At 38.7% G+C, this 16,899-nt stretch overlaps 1 protein-coding gene across 1 annotated transcript; it reads right to left on the bottom strand.

Moving 5' to 3' along the window:
- Positions 1-2,428: 2,428 nt before the first annotated feature.
- Positions 2,429-4,333, bottom strand: LOC307269509 (E3 ubiquitin-protein ligase ARIH2-like; the record flags this gene model as incomplete). The annotated part of the gene is made up of 4 exons (XM_080052484.1): positions 2,429-2,884; positions 2,987-3,139; positions 3,322-3,422; positions 4,198-4,333. The coding sequence occupies 4 exons, from the start codon at positions 4,331-4,333 to the stop codon at positions 2,429-2,431; spliced, it is 846 nt and encodes a 281-aa protein (XP_079908610.1).
- Positions 4,334-16,899: the final 12,566 nt, after the last annotated feature.

The raw sequence follows: 16,899 nt of genomic DNA on the forward strand, positions 1-16,899 counted from the left end.
AATCAGCCACTAGAATTACTGAAGACCTGTCCAGATATCGTGTTTGAGGACGTGGAGGGGGTCAACGGCTGTCCCTCTATCCGTGCCTGTCCCACCTGTGGATTGCTGCTGGAGCACAACAAAACGCAATGTAAAAACATTGTCTGCCCCAGATGTAAGGTGGAGTTCTGTTTCGTGTGTCTGAAGCTCACTGAAGAGTGTGTGGAGCTGGCTGCAGACTTGGAGGAGCTAAGCGAAGATAGTGAAATCGAAGATAGTGAAATCGAAGATAGTGAAAGCGATATTAAAGAAAGCCTGGAGCTTCAAGAGAGCGTAACTGAAGAGAGTGAGACCAAAGACAGCCAGGAGCTCCATGGAGAGAACACTGAAGAGAAGGTGGAGGTAGGACAAGAGAGCACGGAATGCCAAGAGAGCATAACCGAAGAGGACATGGAACTCAGTGAACTGTTGATAAGGCTCAGGGAAGATTTGAAGGAGCTCCAGGAAACGTTCAACGACTTGGAAGACAGCGACTCTGAAGACAGCGAGGAGGAGGAAGAAGAAGAATTATCCCCACATTACATTCTTTGCTCCGGTGGTGTAGCCCCCAGACAGACCTCCATACCTGTGTGGCACAGGAAGTAATACTGTCGATTTAACACTGTAGTTTAGACAATTTCATCCACTACATGAGAAAGACTTCCTCCTCCTCTCCCAAAATTGACAGACAATTTCTTATTCTTACTTCAAACTTTTCCTATGTCATTTTGATTATTTGAAACTCTCTTTCTTCTGTGTTCATGTATTGATTTACTTCTGGACAAACCAAATGCATTATAATGTTAAACCTGATCTGATGGAATAGAGTAGAATAGAATAGAACAGAATAGAATAGAGTCAAATAGAATGACTTTATTGTAATCGCACAGTGTACAATGAAATTCAGCAGTTGTGTGTAAAAAAAAAGATACAATAGATACTGTATATCAAAATTAGGACAAAAATGAAAAATAAGTCAATTTTAAATATATGGTGGAGTAAAAATTACAATATTTACCTCTGAAATGCACTTTAAAAATATATTATAGCAGAAAATTAAAATCATGTTTGAACCTGAGTAAATGGGTTGAGGGTTATGGTTGTACTTTTCACCACTTACAAATCATAAACGGTGGAGAAAAAAAAGTGTTTGATTCTTCTCAGTCCCACTGGTTCTAGATGTGCAATGAAGATGTTCTAATGTATGAATAAATGTATTATGGACAAAAACTTTGTGAAACCTGAATTATCACAGTTACTAGACACACTTATTTTGTGAAACCACATGCTGGGGTCATAGAGGTGAAGGTGATGTTGTTTACCCGTAGGATATTAAGGACGTATAATTAACTTTCATATCCATTTAATCGCCACATTCATTTCAAGATCATACCTTTATGCTACTAAACAATGGAACCCTCTGCTTATTGCTCATTTTGCCAGTCCATCCAAGCCAAACCCATCTTTCAGTCCTTCTCTTTGGTGATTTTAGCGTTTCACGTTTCCTACAAGAAGTGTTTGTGTGTGTGTGTGTGTGTGTGTGTGTGTGTGTGTGTGTGTGTTTGTGTTTGCTGGGAAAGGCTGCAGCGCTGCGAGACCCTGTGGTAAGTCAATTTACAGTGGATTCGATAGATAATATAATCTTCATGATTTATGCATGCGCGGATAGTGATATTGTGGACAGAAGACAGTCATTTTGTTAAAACAAGTATAGTTTTAATAGTAAGAAAATATAAAACAAGTATAGTTTTAATAGTAAGAAAATATAAATATTAAAACCTGAATAAAGTTCCATTTGACAGTGTGAAAATAATTGTTGAGTTTATGTAAATCATAAAGTTTATTGCCAAGAAAATACACTCTTAACTTCAAATGATGTTAAAGTGATTCTTAAAACAACAACATAAACATTTCAAATAATCAAAATGTCATAAGACATGATGATTAGTGCATTTGGAGTTTGAAGAAGAACATTTATGTAATAGGTTGGGTAAGTGATTCTGGAGAATGTTTGTTGACAAAATCGCTGTTTGTCAAATCACTGATTAAATACTGAACTGTACTGTGTGTGTGCTGCAAAAAAAATCAAGGGCGTATACACAGCCTAGGCTCTGTAAACAGGTATGTAGAAAAAGGGAACGTAAAACAAAGGGGGCCCGCCGTAGCAAGCAAAATACACATTTACAGAGCGTAGGCTTTGTATGAACACCAGATTTTTATGAAGCGCACACAGAGTATGGACAGGTAACAGATTGTGAGGAGATATTCTCTGATTTTGACAAAAGGTGATTTTGTCAACAAACATTGTGCAGAATGGCTGAACCCAACTTTAATGTTTCCATAACTGAGACAAGGAAGTCATTTTTATGTAGCGAGTGACATTCGACAGCACAGTGTGACATCAACAGAATTATTTCCTCCGCCACACAGGTATAGAGGTCTGTCTTGGGGCTACACCAGTGGAGCAAGCATTGTAAGCTGAGCCTGGCGTTATCTTCTGGCACTCTATAAAGAGCTTCAGACACACAAAACAGAACTTCACCTTACATCTGGGGCAGACCATACTTTTACAAGCTCTCTTGTGCTCCAGCAGCAAACCACAGGTGGGACAGGCACGCACAGAAGGACAGCCGGTGACCCCCTTCACAGAGTCAAACATGATATCTGGACAGTTTCTCAGTGTTTCCACTCGCAGATTAACACAGCCGTCGTTGTTACAGCGATCTGAACGAGCCGGACCTTTCCATTCCCTCAAACACTGCCAGCAGAATCTATAAGTCCTCTTTTTGGCAGCTGTGCACTCTGTGCATTGGACACACAGATTGCTGGGATCAGCTCTCACCGCACGCGACTTACAACCCGGACACTGTTGAGTGACATTATATGATAAACAGAAGAGAGGTTATATATTGACACTTGTATTTTCTTTCTAAGAACAGTTTGTGAATAGTGTAACTGAGATACTTACCACTTTGATATCCAAGTCATCGGCAGCATTGCTGAACATTTTCTCCTCAAAGTTCTTCTTTTCTTCGGGGGTCAGGAGAGCCATTTTACAAACCTCCAGGAAGGGCCACTCAACATTACATTTGGGTTGGCCACACACAAACCTGCACTCACCCTTAGATACAAAAAAGAAACATAAATTTCAAGTTCAAACTTTATTTACTATATTTTATGAATACAGCTTTTGATTGAAATAAACCTTATTCATAATTGAAACTATACATTTTACGACAACATTACTACTGTATTACAGTGAAGTTTAGTCACTACTAGAGTTTCTTAGTGAAGGTAATGCACCTTGTCCAACAACTTGCTGCACCATTCGTAGAGAGACGTCGGAGTGACCGCGTGACCACAGGACATCTTCGCTCTGAGAGACTTGAAGTCGCTGCACAAAACTACAAGACAGAGACAAGAAGGAGAAAGAGGTTTAAGCTTATGGTAGCCAACACATGACAGTTTAGCTATTATACACTAAAGACCTAAAGAACAAAAAGTCATAGAATAGCACAAGCGTATATACACTCAATGGCATAGGTTTGATTTTTGACATTGGTGGTGACATAAAGGTGTTGCAGAGGCCGGCTTTTTGCATTTATGATAGATTTCTGAACACAGTTTCATGTGATCTTTACTGGTAGACAAAACATCACAGTTTACATTTTTATACATCATGATAGTACAATTTAAGATATTTAAATATTTTTTAATGTCCACATATTTAATGAAAAAAGTTAGTTTAAAGACAACGAATGGCCAACAAAGTGTTAGTGACTTCTTAAATGCATTCTGGCCATAAAGCATATAGTCCAGCTCTCATACATCAACACAAATAGCACATAGTAAATGCAAAACGCAAGGGGGGCACCTACAGGCCTATCCTAGTACTGCATGTGATCAAGCCAATAAACAAGGACCTGAAATGAAGAACTACTATCTATGTAGGCTGCTGTTACTTTTTCAAACCAAAGATCTCTCAATTTGTAGGTGCATCTAAACCTAAATAAAAAAATGGTATGCCATTTTAATTAATTAATTAATTAATGTTATAAGTTAGAGGTAACTAATAAACAGACTTAAAAAAAACAAGTCATAACATAACAGCGGCTTATAATTGACTTATCATATTTAACGTGTGTTAATGAGACATGTGGCTATCGGTAGCCTACTTACAGTCTAAATCGTCCTCTCCATCGACAAATGTAAGCGATGTGTCCTGAGGGTCGTAACACTTCTCCTGATCGGTCGTTGCATTCCCGCTCAGTTGTCTGGAAATATTTCTCTGTTCAGTTGACATCTTGCTGCCCATGTTGTACTCACACTCTAAATCAACAGGGCTGTTAGGGGTTTTCTGGATAAGGTTGACAATCGGGGATTTCCATGATGTCACGTGACATGAAACATCAGATACTCTTTATTTATCTGCCAGCGTCTTTCAACGTGAAACAAAGCTCTTCACAGGACAGCACCATCACAACACTTTAGACGCTTAACTGAAATGTGCATCCAGGTGAACGTGAGCTACCCGAGAGGAGGAAGAGGAGAGATTATCGATGTGTGTGACAACGAGGAACAGCTGAAGAAGATCACTGTGCTGCAACTGAAGCAGAAAATCACTGAAGAGATGAGCATAGGTAGGTGACATTTTTTTTTTTTTTTTTTTTAGAAAGGACCTTTTTATTGGAAATGTTTCAATTACTTTGTGTTCAACATGATCTTATCAATGTATATAAAAGGATACATTTAGTTTTAGGGGAGCAGCAGCAACTGTTCAATGCCATTTATTAGACAGGTGATCTGTTGCACCCACTGACTTAAAAAAATTACAATTAATAATTATCCGTTTTTTTTCTCAGATTAAAAACGTTTTTATAATTAAAGTAAAAAAAGAAAACATGGCGTTATAGGAGTTATTTGAGTCCTTCATTTTGGGTGATTTGATAATGCAAAGACATCTGGTTATCAAAATATTTTTAACGACTAGTCAAGACAACTTTCTCCAAAACAACTCTGGAGGTTTATCCTGTAGCCTACCTGTAGCTAATTATTGCGTAAGTCATAAAACATTTTATAACGATTGAATTATTTACTTCTGCTTTAAGATGGTGACGTGAGGCTTGTCCACGGGTCCCAGATCCTGGAGGAAGAGGCCCTTCTGCCGTCCGTTAAGATCCGGCACCTGTCTACGATTCAAACACTGCTGAGACTGCCCGGAGGGACCTGATGGAGAAAAGTCCCACATACCCTGAACACAACCACGATGGGAACTTCATAGACCTACACAAATAGCAATAAAAAAATATCAGACATAATAAGCCAAAAATAACTACACTTGTGTTTTTGTAGAATAAATCTTCTTTGTAAATGTTTTAAGTGTTTCATAAGTTTATATTAAAAATATGTATTATCGAGAAAATCATCCAAACTGTTTCTGTTTATTTGCTTGTAGGCCTATGCATTCCGTTGTGTTGTTGTATTATCAATTTCAATACTTCACTCACACCCTGAAGATATATGATGCCAAAATACAACTTATTTACTCAAACCTCAATTAAACTTTACACACACACACACACACACACACACACACACAGTTTTATTTTACTTCAGGATAATGAAAGCCTTTGATCCATTCCTTACAGTAAGAAAAAATCTAACGACAAAATAAATTAGATTCTTTGTAAAAAATAACCTGTGCAAGATAATAGGCCTAAACAAATCAAAATATACGTGCTACTGTAATAAGGAGATAGGCCTAATACAATTCCCGTTTAAAGGTGGTGTCTAACATTTACTTTAATGGCTGTTCACCTGAATTGAGACCTGAGGACAAGGCAGGCCGAGACGTTTGATTCGATTATTTAATACTCATCATTAAATAATTCCCTGCCTTCGCGCAGGATTCCCCCCTTCACGTGTCCAACAATAAAATACTGTAAAAACAACGAGTCAGCGCAGCACTGGTAAGTCAGGGGATTTTCAATAAGCAAAGAGAAAGAGAAAGTTTAACATGTAGCCTACAAATAAGTGCGTACAGAAACTCCCCCTTTTGGATATATTTTTGCTTTCACTCTGTACAAAAGTGAGGACATTCCAGGTTTCGGGTCAATGTGAAAATGACATCATGTACAAATTTAAAAAAAATCTGAACTTTATTGTCTTAACTGTAATTACATCATCATGTCGCTAAACGGGAGGATGGCAGCCGCTTGTTACACGAACGAAAGTAAACATCTATTCCTTATTACTGGATCACAGATCACAGGCTACATGATCGTCAGACCCAGGTAGGATAAAAAAAACTCTCTATCCTAAATTGTTGCTCTAACTGAAAAAAACAACAACTGAAAAGCAACAACCAAACAAACTAAATTAGGCTGTTCACCTGTTTGTGCCGGTACACTATTTGTTTCTGCTTTGGAAGACGCGCGTTGCATTAATCATGGCTCAGTAAGCTTTCTATCGCGAATTCGTGAAGAAACGTTTCATGTCGTTATTACAGGTTGATTTATTGTTTCTCCTTTATAAGCTGCTGAATCATAATCATATTTTCTTGTTGGTTATTGTTGTTGTTGTTGTTATTGTTGTTGCAAGTTCAATATTAATCTGAATGTGTGAGCAGCTGAGTTTACTGATTAAAACATTTTTAATATTTATTATTAGATATTTATTTTTTGCATTAATTAATATCTTTAAAGCCAGAAAAGCCAGTTTCGGGAAAGCAGCTTTATAACCTGCTCCTCCAATACTTCACCACTAGGTGGAACACAAGGCCTATAATGAAATTGTGTGGAGTTCAATGATTGTATGTTTAGTTGGATAGGGTGAGAAGTAAGGGGTGATAGATTGTGTTTTGAGGATAAAAAAGATCACATAAAACTGAACAATAGCAAACATAGTGGTGCAGAGTGTGATATGATTAAAGGAGATGTGAAGGCGCAGGAAGAAATGTGTAAAAAAAAAAAAAAAAAAAACTGCTTCACATTTCAGAAATGTACATGATGGAAGAACGTGTTCCTCCTAAACCAATCAGAGGAGGACGAGATGAGAACACAAAGGCAGAAGAGAAGGAACATAAAGGTAATAAAGAAAAAATAAGGCTGAATGAGGTGTTGCAGATCATTGTATAGATATTAACCAAATTCACATATGGTAGAACTAGTATGCGTCTACAAGAAATAACATTGACGAGCCATAAATATAAATTATATTTCTCTTAATAATACCCTACCAATTGAATAGTTATTTTGCTCTTTTTTCTCCTTCCTTTTCAAGTTACTTGGACACACAGCCTTCATGGTCTGTATAATCAGGGAGCCATGTGTTACCTCAACAGTGTCCTGCAAGTTCTCTCCATGACAACGGAGATACACGACAGGTTTGTCATCAGCTGTTTTCATCTGTAAAACATATAAGAAATGTAATTGGGTCTCCATCAGTGGGTATATAAGGACGCGCGGTAAACAGTCAGTATATTCACTGAGAAACTACATTCTCCTCAAAAGGTTGGATCCCCAATTTCAAACGGATCAAGCTTTGATGAACATCTTTGAAGGACTGAAGGAGAATGTGTGTGGAACAAAACCTATCAGAACAGCATTTGGGATCGACAATGGTGAGTTGGGCTGTAATAAATAGGAATAAACATTGAAAATGCAGCAGGTAATCGATTAGGTAAGATGATTGGATGAAAATAATAGATTGAATTGAGTGTACTCTTTTGCAGATTATGTGCAACGTGATGCCGCTGAATACCTGGAGTTGATTTTAAGTAGCATCAGCCCAGAGGCCTCAAAGGTGAACTGAACACTTCTGTCATATATATAATGTGATTTACAGGTAAACAAGTCACTATATACTGTGTCGTGATTGCTATTTTTACACTCAGGTTTTCCAAGGGGAGCTGACATACACAACGGAGTGCTCCAAAGGCCACAGCATCATCGAAGAGACAAATTCGTTTTGGACTCTTCCACTGTCTTTCGAAAATGCCCACGATTCAAACAACGGCGTGGTGAGCAGCGGAAGCCCAGAGTCTTAGTTTAATATTTGTATATGATGTGAGTGCGCTGCTCTGATTTCTGAACCTAAAGTATAACCACTATTGTGTTTCCTCAGGAGCTCCTTCCCTCCTTTGAAAGGATCTTCGAGACAGAGTTGTACAATGTGGGCAACAAGATGTTTTGCAACGAGTGCAAGAACAAAACCGAGGCTTCACGCGTGAGTTCTGGACCATTAAAAAGGAAACAGCACATTTAGGAAGGCCAACTCTTATACTGGAATCAAATGACAAGGGTTTCTTAAAAGTTTGCCATGTTTATTGTGTTGTTCAGGGATGCGAGATGGCGACATTTCCTCAGGTTTTGACCCTACTGCTCAAGAGATTTGATTTTGACTACACCGAGTCACATGTCAAATCACACTGCTGTGTGGAAGTGCCACGTGCATTACAGAGAGAGGTATGGAGAGGTATTTATTTGCCTGTCTATGTTTGTTCCATTTATATACTTTTCAATCTTGTTTTATACCTGCCTGTGTTCTTCATTGTAGAACAAGACATACAAACTGTATGGGATGGTGAATCACATGGGCGGTCTAGGAGGTGGTCATTACACAGCCACCATCTTGTCGAACGAGGACCAAACCTGGTATGAGTTCAATGACACTCATGTCAACAAGGTAAAGGGGATTTGATGTTTCATCTATTCTTTAAGGATGGTACAAGTTACAACATTAGATTGAACTTTGTTGAAATGGTTTATTGGTTCTGTTTCGCAGGTTAAAGAACAACCATTTGCAGGAAAATCCAAGACCTACAGGTATTTTTTTTTATTGAATTGTATCAAAAATAATAATATGAGGTAAATATAACAGAATCCATCAGCCTTGATGTAAGTTGTCTTCTCCTTGTTATGCGATGCAAACAATAACTTCTAACATGTTTTCCACCAGCTCCAGGACTGTATATCTTCTCATGTACAGAGGTAAGATATAATGTAAAGTATGATAATAATGTTAACAGATCTTTGCTAATTTAAATGTTTTGCTTGACTCCAAAGAGAGACCAATTCAGAGTTGTGCCACAACTCGTTCCAGGGTGTGAAGAAAAATCTTTGGTTCTTACTGGTATTAATTCTGATACAGGAAATGACTGATACTATTACTTTTCATCCACTTTAAATCCATAGAGTGCAAGGAGCCTTTGAAGAACAATGCACAAGCTGTGACAAACACAATTGAAGAAGAGAAGGGTGGTGATTTTGGTCTCGGAGAAATGGAAGGGGATGAAGTGGGACATGAAGGAATGTTCAGCGAAAGAGACACAGATATTAAGGAAAACACTTCCCCCATAAATAATGAAGAAAAGTGGAAATACTCCAGGGAACAATGTCTGGATGAGGAGACAGAGACGGAGAAGCAAAGACAAACAGGTGAGAAGAATTACTTGGGAGTAGATGTTTGTTGATATGTGAAGTCATACACAACATTTAGTTCTTCTTAATGAAATTGATACTGATACAGACTATTCCTTCTCAACTTAAAATCCAAAGATTTTCTGGAACCTCTTCAGACCAATTCAGGGTATATGGCCGAAACAATGAAGGAACAGACGGGTGAAGATTTTGGCCTCGAAGAAATGAAAGAACACAAAGTCAGAGAAAGACACACTGATCCTGAAGAAAACCCACATATGGAACATAGAGGAGAGGAGGAAGATCAAGAACATGTAGAGAATGGTGAATCAGTCAGAGAAAGAATTGGTGAGGACTGTGGAACGCAGAGTCAACTGATAAACAGTGCAGAGACACAGGAAGAACTGTCTATGAGCGGAGACAGAACATTCTCCAGCATCACACCAGAAAACTCAAACATCAAGTCTGAAGAGTTGGATGGTGTTACCGTAAATGTTGGAGAAGACTGGAAACACTCCTGTGAACAACGTCTGGATGAGGAGACAGAGAAGCAAAGAGGTGAGAAGAACAGGTGGCCGAATGTCAGCACCATTTATTAAGGGAATCAGTGTGTGTCTATATGGTAGTGGTGGTAACGTGCGAAAATGCCCACTTTCATAGATTGAATTAGATTAGATTAGCTTAGTTGTAGACTATATCAGGGTTAAAGAAATAAAATATAAAAAAAAATCTGATATTGATACTAATTCGGTTAATTTCTAAATATATTACTCTTGTTCCACTGTAAATCCACAGAGTGTCAGGAGCCTGTTGAGACCAATTCAAGATACCAAGACTTGTCGGACAGAATGAAAGAACAGATGGGTGAAGATGCTATTCCAGAAGAAATTAAAGAAAACGAAGACATCTATGATGAGGAAAACTCACAGATGGGACATGGTGAAGAGGATGAGGGAGAGAAATTGATAGACAGTGAACACGGACAGACACAGGAAAATGCCAGAGAAAGACACGCTGTTCCTGAGGAAAACCCACAGATGGAACATAAAGGAGGGGAGGAAGATAAAGAGCATGTAGAGAATGGTGAATCAGTTGGAAGTAGTGAGGACTGTGGAACGCAGAGTCAACTGATCAACAGTGAAGAGACACAGGAAGAACTGTCTTTAAATGGAGACAGTACATTCTCCAGCATCACACCAGAAAACTCAAACTCTAGTCTGAAGTCTGAAGAGTTGAAGGAAAGTGACGTAAATGTTGGAGAAGACTGGAAACAGTCCTGTGAACAACGTCTGGAGGAAGAGACGGAGAAGCAAAGAGGTGAGAAGAACAGGTGGCCGAATGTCAATACCATTTATTAAGGGAATCTGTGTGTGTCTATAGTAGCATAGTAGTAACATGTAAAAATGCCCACTTTCCTCAGATTTATTTATAGGTAGACTATATCATGGTTAAAGTCATAAAAATATTTAGTTTTTACTGATAATGATACTAATACAGACCATTTCTAAATATATTACTCTTGTTCCACTGTAAATCCACAGAGTGTCAGGAGCCTGTTGAGACCAATTCAGGAGACTTGTTGTCATTGGACACAATGAAAGGACAGCAGTGTGAAGATGTCATTCCAGAAGAAATGAAAGAAAATAAAGACATTGATGATGAGGAAAACATGCAGATGGGACATGGTGAAGAGGATGAGGGAGATAAATTGATAGACAGTGCACATGGACAGACACAAGAAGATCTGTCCATAAATGGAGATGGCACATTGTCCAGCATCACACAAGAAAAGGAGGATGAGGAGACAGAGAAGCAGAACCAAAGAGGTGAGAAAGACATATGTAGCCTAATGTCAGCACCATGTATGCAGGGCATCAGTGTGTGTCTATGCTAGTAACATGCAAACATGTCTGCTTTCATTGGCTTTCGTTGTGATTTATTTGATACATTTAGAAACATTATTAAAATGCATTCATTAGCCATTTACAATATAAAAATAATACAAATGTAGTTTTTACCGTCAGAATTACGTTAGATAAGATGTTGATGCGTAGATTTTTTTCAGGATTCTTATTGATATTGATAAAGATACAGATAATTACTGAATTTATGACTTTTATTTTACCTTCAAGACACAAAGGGTTACGAGCTCGTTGAGACCAATTCAGGTGATATGACAAACGAAGTTCGCAAAGATAACCAGGGTGAGTCCAGTAATCCAAATGATTTTGAATAAAATGAACACTATGAACAACTATTTAATGTATGTATGTATTCAACCAAATGTATCTTTCGAAATGTTTGACTTTTTTTTTTTCAATAATCAGATGCTGCACAAAAGAGTTGGTGGTTTCTTTGTTGTCCTTATTTGCAGTGCCCACGCAGTAAGTAATGCTCACTCTTCTGAAATGTAATGTACCATTTAATTTTTTTTTTTGCTGATTGGATTACTGAATGAATTACTTTTCCTTCATAGCCAAAGCATCTGAGGAGCCCAGTGTGACCTATTCACCAAGTCCGACAGACGATGAAGACAAAGCAGGAGAAAAGAACACTGGTGAAGAAGAGAAGAGACCAATGACACAGTGACGTTGTGATGTTGGAGAATTGAATGATACAATAAATAAATACTCTCTCAAAAGACTGAGAAACATAAAATAGCAAATCAAGTTTTCTAAGATGATTAATTTTGATTTTGGGAATAGCTTAACAATAAGGGGCAAGATATTCTTTTTTCATTATTTTTCTGTCAACCATTTTTTAAATATCTACTCCTGTATGTATCTAAATCTGTATAAGATCAATGAGCAGAAGGTGGCGCCATTGTGTAGGAGTTTAAAGGTGTATGTTCAAATGTCTGTGGAAATGGTCGGTAATTATTGGATGTCAATGTCCTGCCAGTGAACAACTCCACGGGCCGCAAGATGTGATTTCACAAAGTAAGTGTGTCCAGTAACTGTGGTCAGTCTGAGTGACACATGATCCAGGTTTTTACAAAGTTTTAAGTCCATAATACATTTATTCAGAATATAAAACCTTACAGTTGTTTTATATAAATGCACCCAGAGCAACATACTGTATATAACCAGCGGTGCTGAAAGGATCAAACATGATTTTTTACTGCTGAAAAGTAACAACAGTACATTAACTTCTTAAGTTAATAATTAAGAACTTAAGTTCTGCAATTAATACTGCTTAACTACATTTCAGAGGAAAATATTGTACTTTTCACACCACTACATTTATCTAATGGAAATAGATACTGGTTTCTTTAAGATTAAAGTTCACTAGAAAAAAAATTTTGGTCAGTTTAAGGAAAACAAATATCAACAGTCAGATAAAATTACCCGCAGATAAAGCAGTCCATTTCACCACATATCACTTGATACATTTTGATGTTTTTTTTTATTCCCGATAAATAATATGATACAACAATTAAATAATTTTACTTTTGATAACTGAAGTAAATTTAGCTGAAAACAATTCTGTAGTATTTTGGCAGTATTTTAACTTATTGCAAAGTATTTGAAATTTCTGCTATTGCCACTTAAGGTGAGAACACACCGGGCGCGTTGGGTGTGGTGGGCGTGTTGAAAAATCCTATTTTTGCATAGGGAACCATTGGTTGGGGCGCGAGGATCCGTTGGCCGCGGCAAAGCGTTGCTTTGGGCACTTTGGGTGCGTTGCCAAAGCGTCACCGCGCCGGCAAAGCGTCAAAAAGCGTCACCGCGCCGGCAAAGCTTCAAAAAAAAGATGAAAATATTGAACTTTCAACGCTCCGGCGCGTGACGTTTAGCCGCGTTGGCCAATCAGCGGTGAGCTTGACCCTACGTCACTGGCAGAGAGCCGGAGGACAGAAAAATCTGAGACATATTTGGAATTTCATTCCTAACTTTATCTTCTCCAAATTAGGGGGCCTGCATTTTGTTTTATTTTGTAATTATAATATTGAGAAAATCCCTACAAAATTGTCCAACTTTCACAAGCAGATGCTTCTCTCATGGTCTATGATTTATAAACATAATTTCTCTCCTCAAAGATGTTATATATGGAATAACAGAGACATATTGTACAAGAACAAATCTTTATTTTTTGAGAACTGGTTTGCACATGGTTTACACCTGGTCAGCCAACTGCTCGACTGTAATGGTTTTTTAATGTCATATCAGGAATTTTTGATGGAGTATGGTATTCCAATTCCTCCAAGGGAATTCGCTATTGTCATGGATGCAATCCCTACAGGAGTTTTGATGCTACTAAGAAGTACAGCAGGGGTTAAGCCAACCTTACTACCTCTTGACCCTACCGAGTCTGCAGTTGGTAAGGTTTGTTTCTCCCCTGGAACACGTAACAATAATTGTGGAATACGATCATTGTTCCAAAATGATATAGTCTCTGTCCCGTATGTAGTTGCCTACTGGAATAATTGTGTATCTGACCTTAATTGGAAAAAAATCTGGACTTTACCATCAAAATTCTTGATCACTAACAAAATGAAAGAGGTATCTTTTAAAATTATACACCGTTACTATCCCTCTAAAATATTTTTGCAAAGATTTAAATTAGATATAGATGTCAATTGCTCATTTTGTAATATGTACCCTGAAGATGTAACTCATTTATTTTGGAACTGTTCCCACTCAAATCTTTTATGGAAAAATATTTGCACTTTTATCATTCGTTTCATTGATCCCAATTTTTCCCTTTGTGTTGAACATATATTGTTTGGTTTCTTTAATCACACCCCTAGTCAAACAAACCAATTTTTTATTATAAACCTTATTATTTTATTAGCTAAATGGCATATTCATAAATGTAAGTACTCTAATCAGAAACCTCTATTTATTGTGTTTGAAAAAGAAACCAGGCAATATATGAAAAATATTATATACTCTAAAAATAAGAAAGCTATCAAAACACTTTATGTATGTCATTTATATAATGTTTTTATTTAATGTAATGCTGTTTTTTATTTTTGTATCTGTTTTTTTATATAGGCCTATCGGCCAGTTCTGTAAGCTACCCCCTGGCGGCTGTTGTATTGCTTATTGTCAATAAAAAAAAAAAAAAAAAAAAAAAAAAAAAAAAAAAAAAAAAAAAAAAAATCTGAGACATAATGGAGGCGCAAATAATCACCGCTGTGTGTGCGAGACCGTGACAACACAGAGGCAAACACCGAGTAGGAAATGTATTTACGGCTGGCTGCCTGGTGCTGTATGAAGCCGCTCGGGGTTACAAGACGTGGGGAAAGTGAACCAGGAGCAAATAATCACCGCTGTGTGTGCGAGACCGTGACAACACAGAGGCAAACACCGATCGTAGGAAATGTATTTACGGCTGGCTGCCTGGTGCTGTATGAAGCCGCTCGGGGTTACAAGACGTGGGGAAAGTGAACCAGGAGCAAATAATCACCGCTGTGTGTGCGAGACTGTATAAACACCGTGGAGTTAATGCGGCTGGCTGGTGATATGAAGCCGCTCGGGTGGGGAAAGTGAGCCAGGAGAATGGGCTTCCTGGTTAATTCAGTGAATATGTGTGGCTGTGCTTAAGCCGATAAACCAAGTTAGCACCGGTCGGATAGCGTTAGCTAACTCACCCGGCTGTGTGCGGCCACCACCTCCATATAATGAACCCAAACACAACGGCTAAATCCGGGGAACTTTCACAACGAGTACAGCGAAGCACCGGTGTTTATGCCTGCCCTATAGGCTATCTACGCCAGCCACGGTCCCGTCACAGCCAGGTAATGTAGGCTACTTGCCTTTATTTTCTACTGCCCTGTGCACAATGCTGCTGTAAATGTGTTTGGTATGGTGCTGCCTTGCTGTTTGTGTTCATTTCCGAGTGGCGTGAATCTGCAATGCTGTTTTAAGGCTATTTGTTCCGTTCACTTGCTGTTTATTTGTTTTTTGGCACAATTGTTGGCCGTGTAGGTGTTGTTTTTGTGTGGACATGAACGCTGTTGTGTCGGGTCGGATCTGATCGCAGCCATGGTTGATTAGGGGAATAAATATATCGGGGGAGACTAGCTGCGTAGCTCCGTTCCTCGGACTCCCACAAAAGATAGAGCGCAGCGATGGGGATTATCTCAGCCATGGTTGATCAGCAATAGAAAAAGCGGGGGGAAATAAGTTTCGTGCGGGCTCATCTACGTAGGCCATGACGTAGGCGCGTTGCTTTTGGGCGCGTTGGACCATTTTTTGACACAAAATGACCACGCGCCAGATCGGGCGCGTTGGTCGCTTTGGCCCAAAGCGCCAACGCGCCCGGTGTGTTCTCAGCTTTACATAAGTAGTGTAGGGATTTGCAACATATTTATGTTATCATTTTAAAAGAAGTTAATACAGAACTCTCTGAGTTGACCAGTAAGCAAGCAACCTTAGGGTTAACCTTGTTGACACACAAGCTGCACAACAACACATGTTGCAAGAGACAGCAGAAAGATAGGGACACGTGTTGCAATATCTTGCTACAAATAGCCCAGATCTGACATTAGAGATGTTACACACAAACATACACACTCTCACACACACATGCACGCTCTCACTCACAGACAGACAGACACACGCACACAGACACACACACCCAGCTTGGCTGATAAAAAAGGCCCAGTGAGTACCTCTCGGGGCGCTTTTACGCCCGAGGAAAAGAAGGCTGCTGTTGGGGACTCCCGTACCCCCAAGTTGAGAATAAGCTAGGATAGGATGAGATAAGATCTGAATGATTGTCATGACTAAGTACATCTGTGTTGAATAGTAGAGACTGTCTACTCGCTGAAACCCTGATGTCAACCTTTAATAAAGTAACCTGTTCAGACCTGATCTTCTACTTCTCCGCGTCTACCTTGAAGTCTGTTGAGATGTCTCCTTCCTAGTAGTAATCTTATGTTAGTGGGAACCATTATCCCACTCGGCCACGAGAACATATACAGGTCCTTCTCATATAATTAGCATATTGGGATAAAGTTGATTATTTTCCATAATGTAATGATAATAATTGAACTTTCATATATTTTAGATTCATTGCACACCAACTGAAATATTTCAGGTCTTTTGTTGTTTTAATACTGATGATTTTGGCATACAGCTCATGAAAACCCCAAATTCCTATCTCAAAAAATTAGCATATCATGAAAAGGTACTCTAAACGAGCTCTTAACCTAATCATCTGAATCAACTAATTAACTCTAAACACCTGCAAAAGATTCCTGAGGCTTTTAAAAACTCCCAGCTTGGTTCATTACTCAAAACCGCAATCATGGGTAAGACTGCCGACCTGACTGCTGTCCAGAAGGCCATCATTGACACCCTCAAGCAAGAGGGTAAGACACAGAAAGACATTTCTGAGCGAATAGGCTGTTCCCAGAGTGCTGTATCAAGGCACCTCAGTGGGAAGTCTGTGGGAAGGAAAAAGTGTGGCAGAAAACGCTGCACAACCAGAAGAGGTGACCGGACCCTGAGGA

This window comes from Ammodytes marinus (genome assembly GCF_949987685.1).
Source record: "Ammodytes marinus genome assembly, chromosome: 23".
NCBI classification, from domain to species: Eukaryota; Metazoa; Chordata; class Actinopteri; order Uranoscopiformes; family Ammodytidae; genus Ammodytes; species Ammodytes marinus.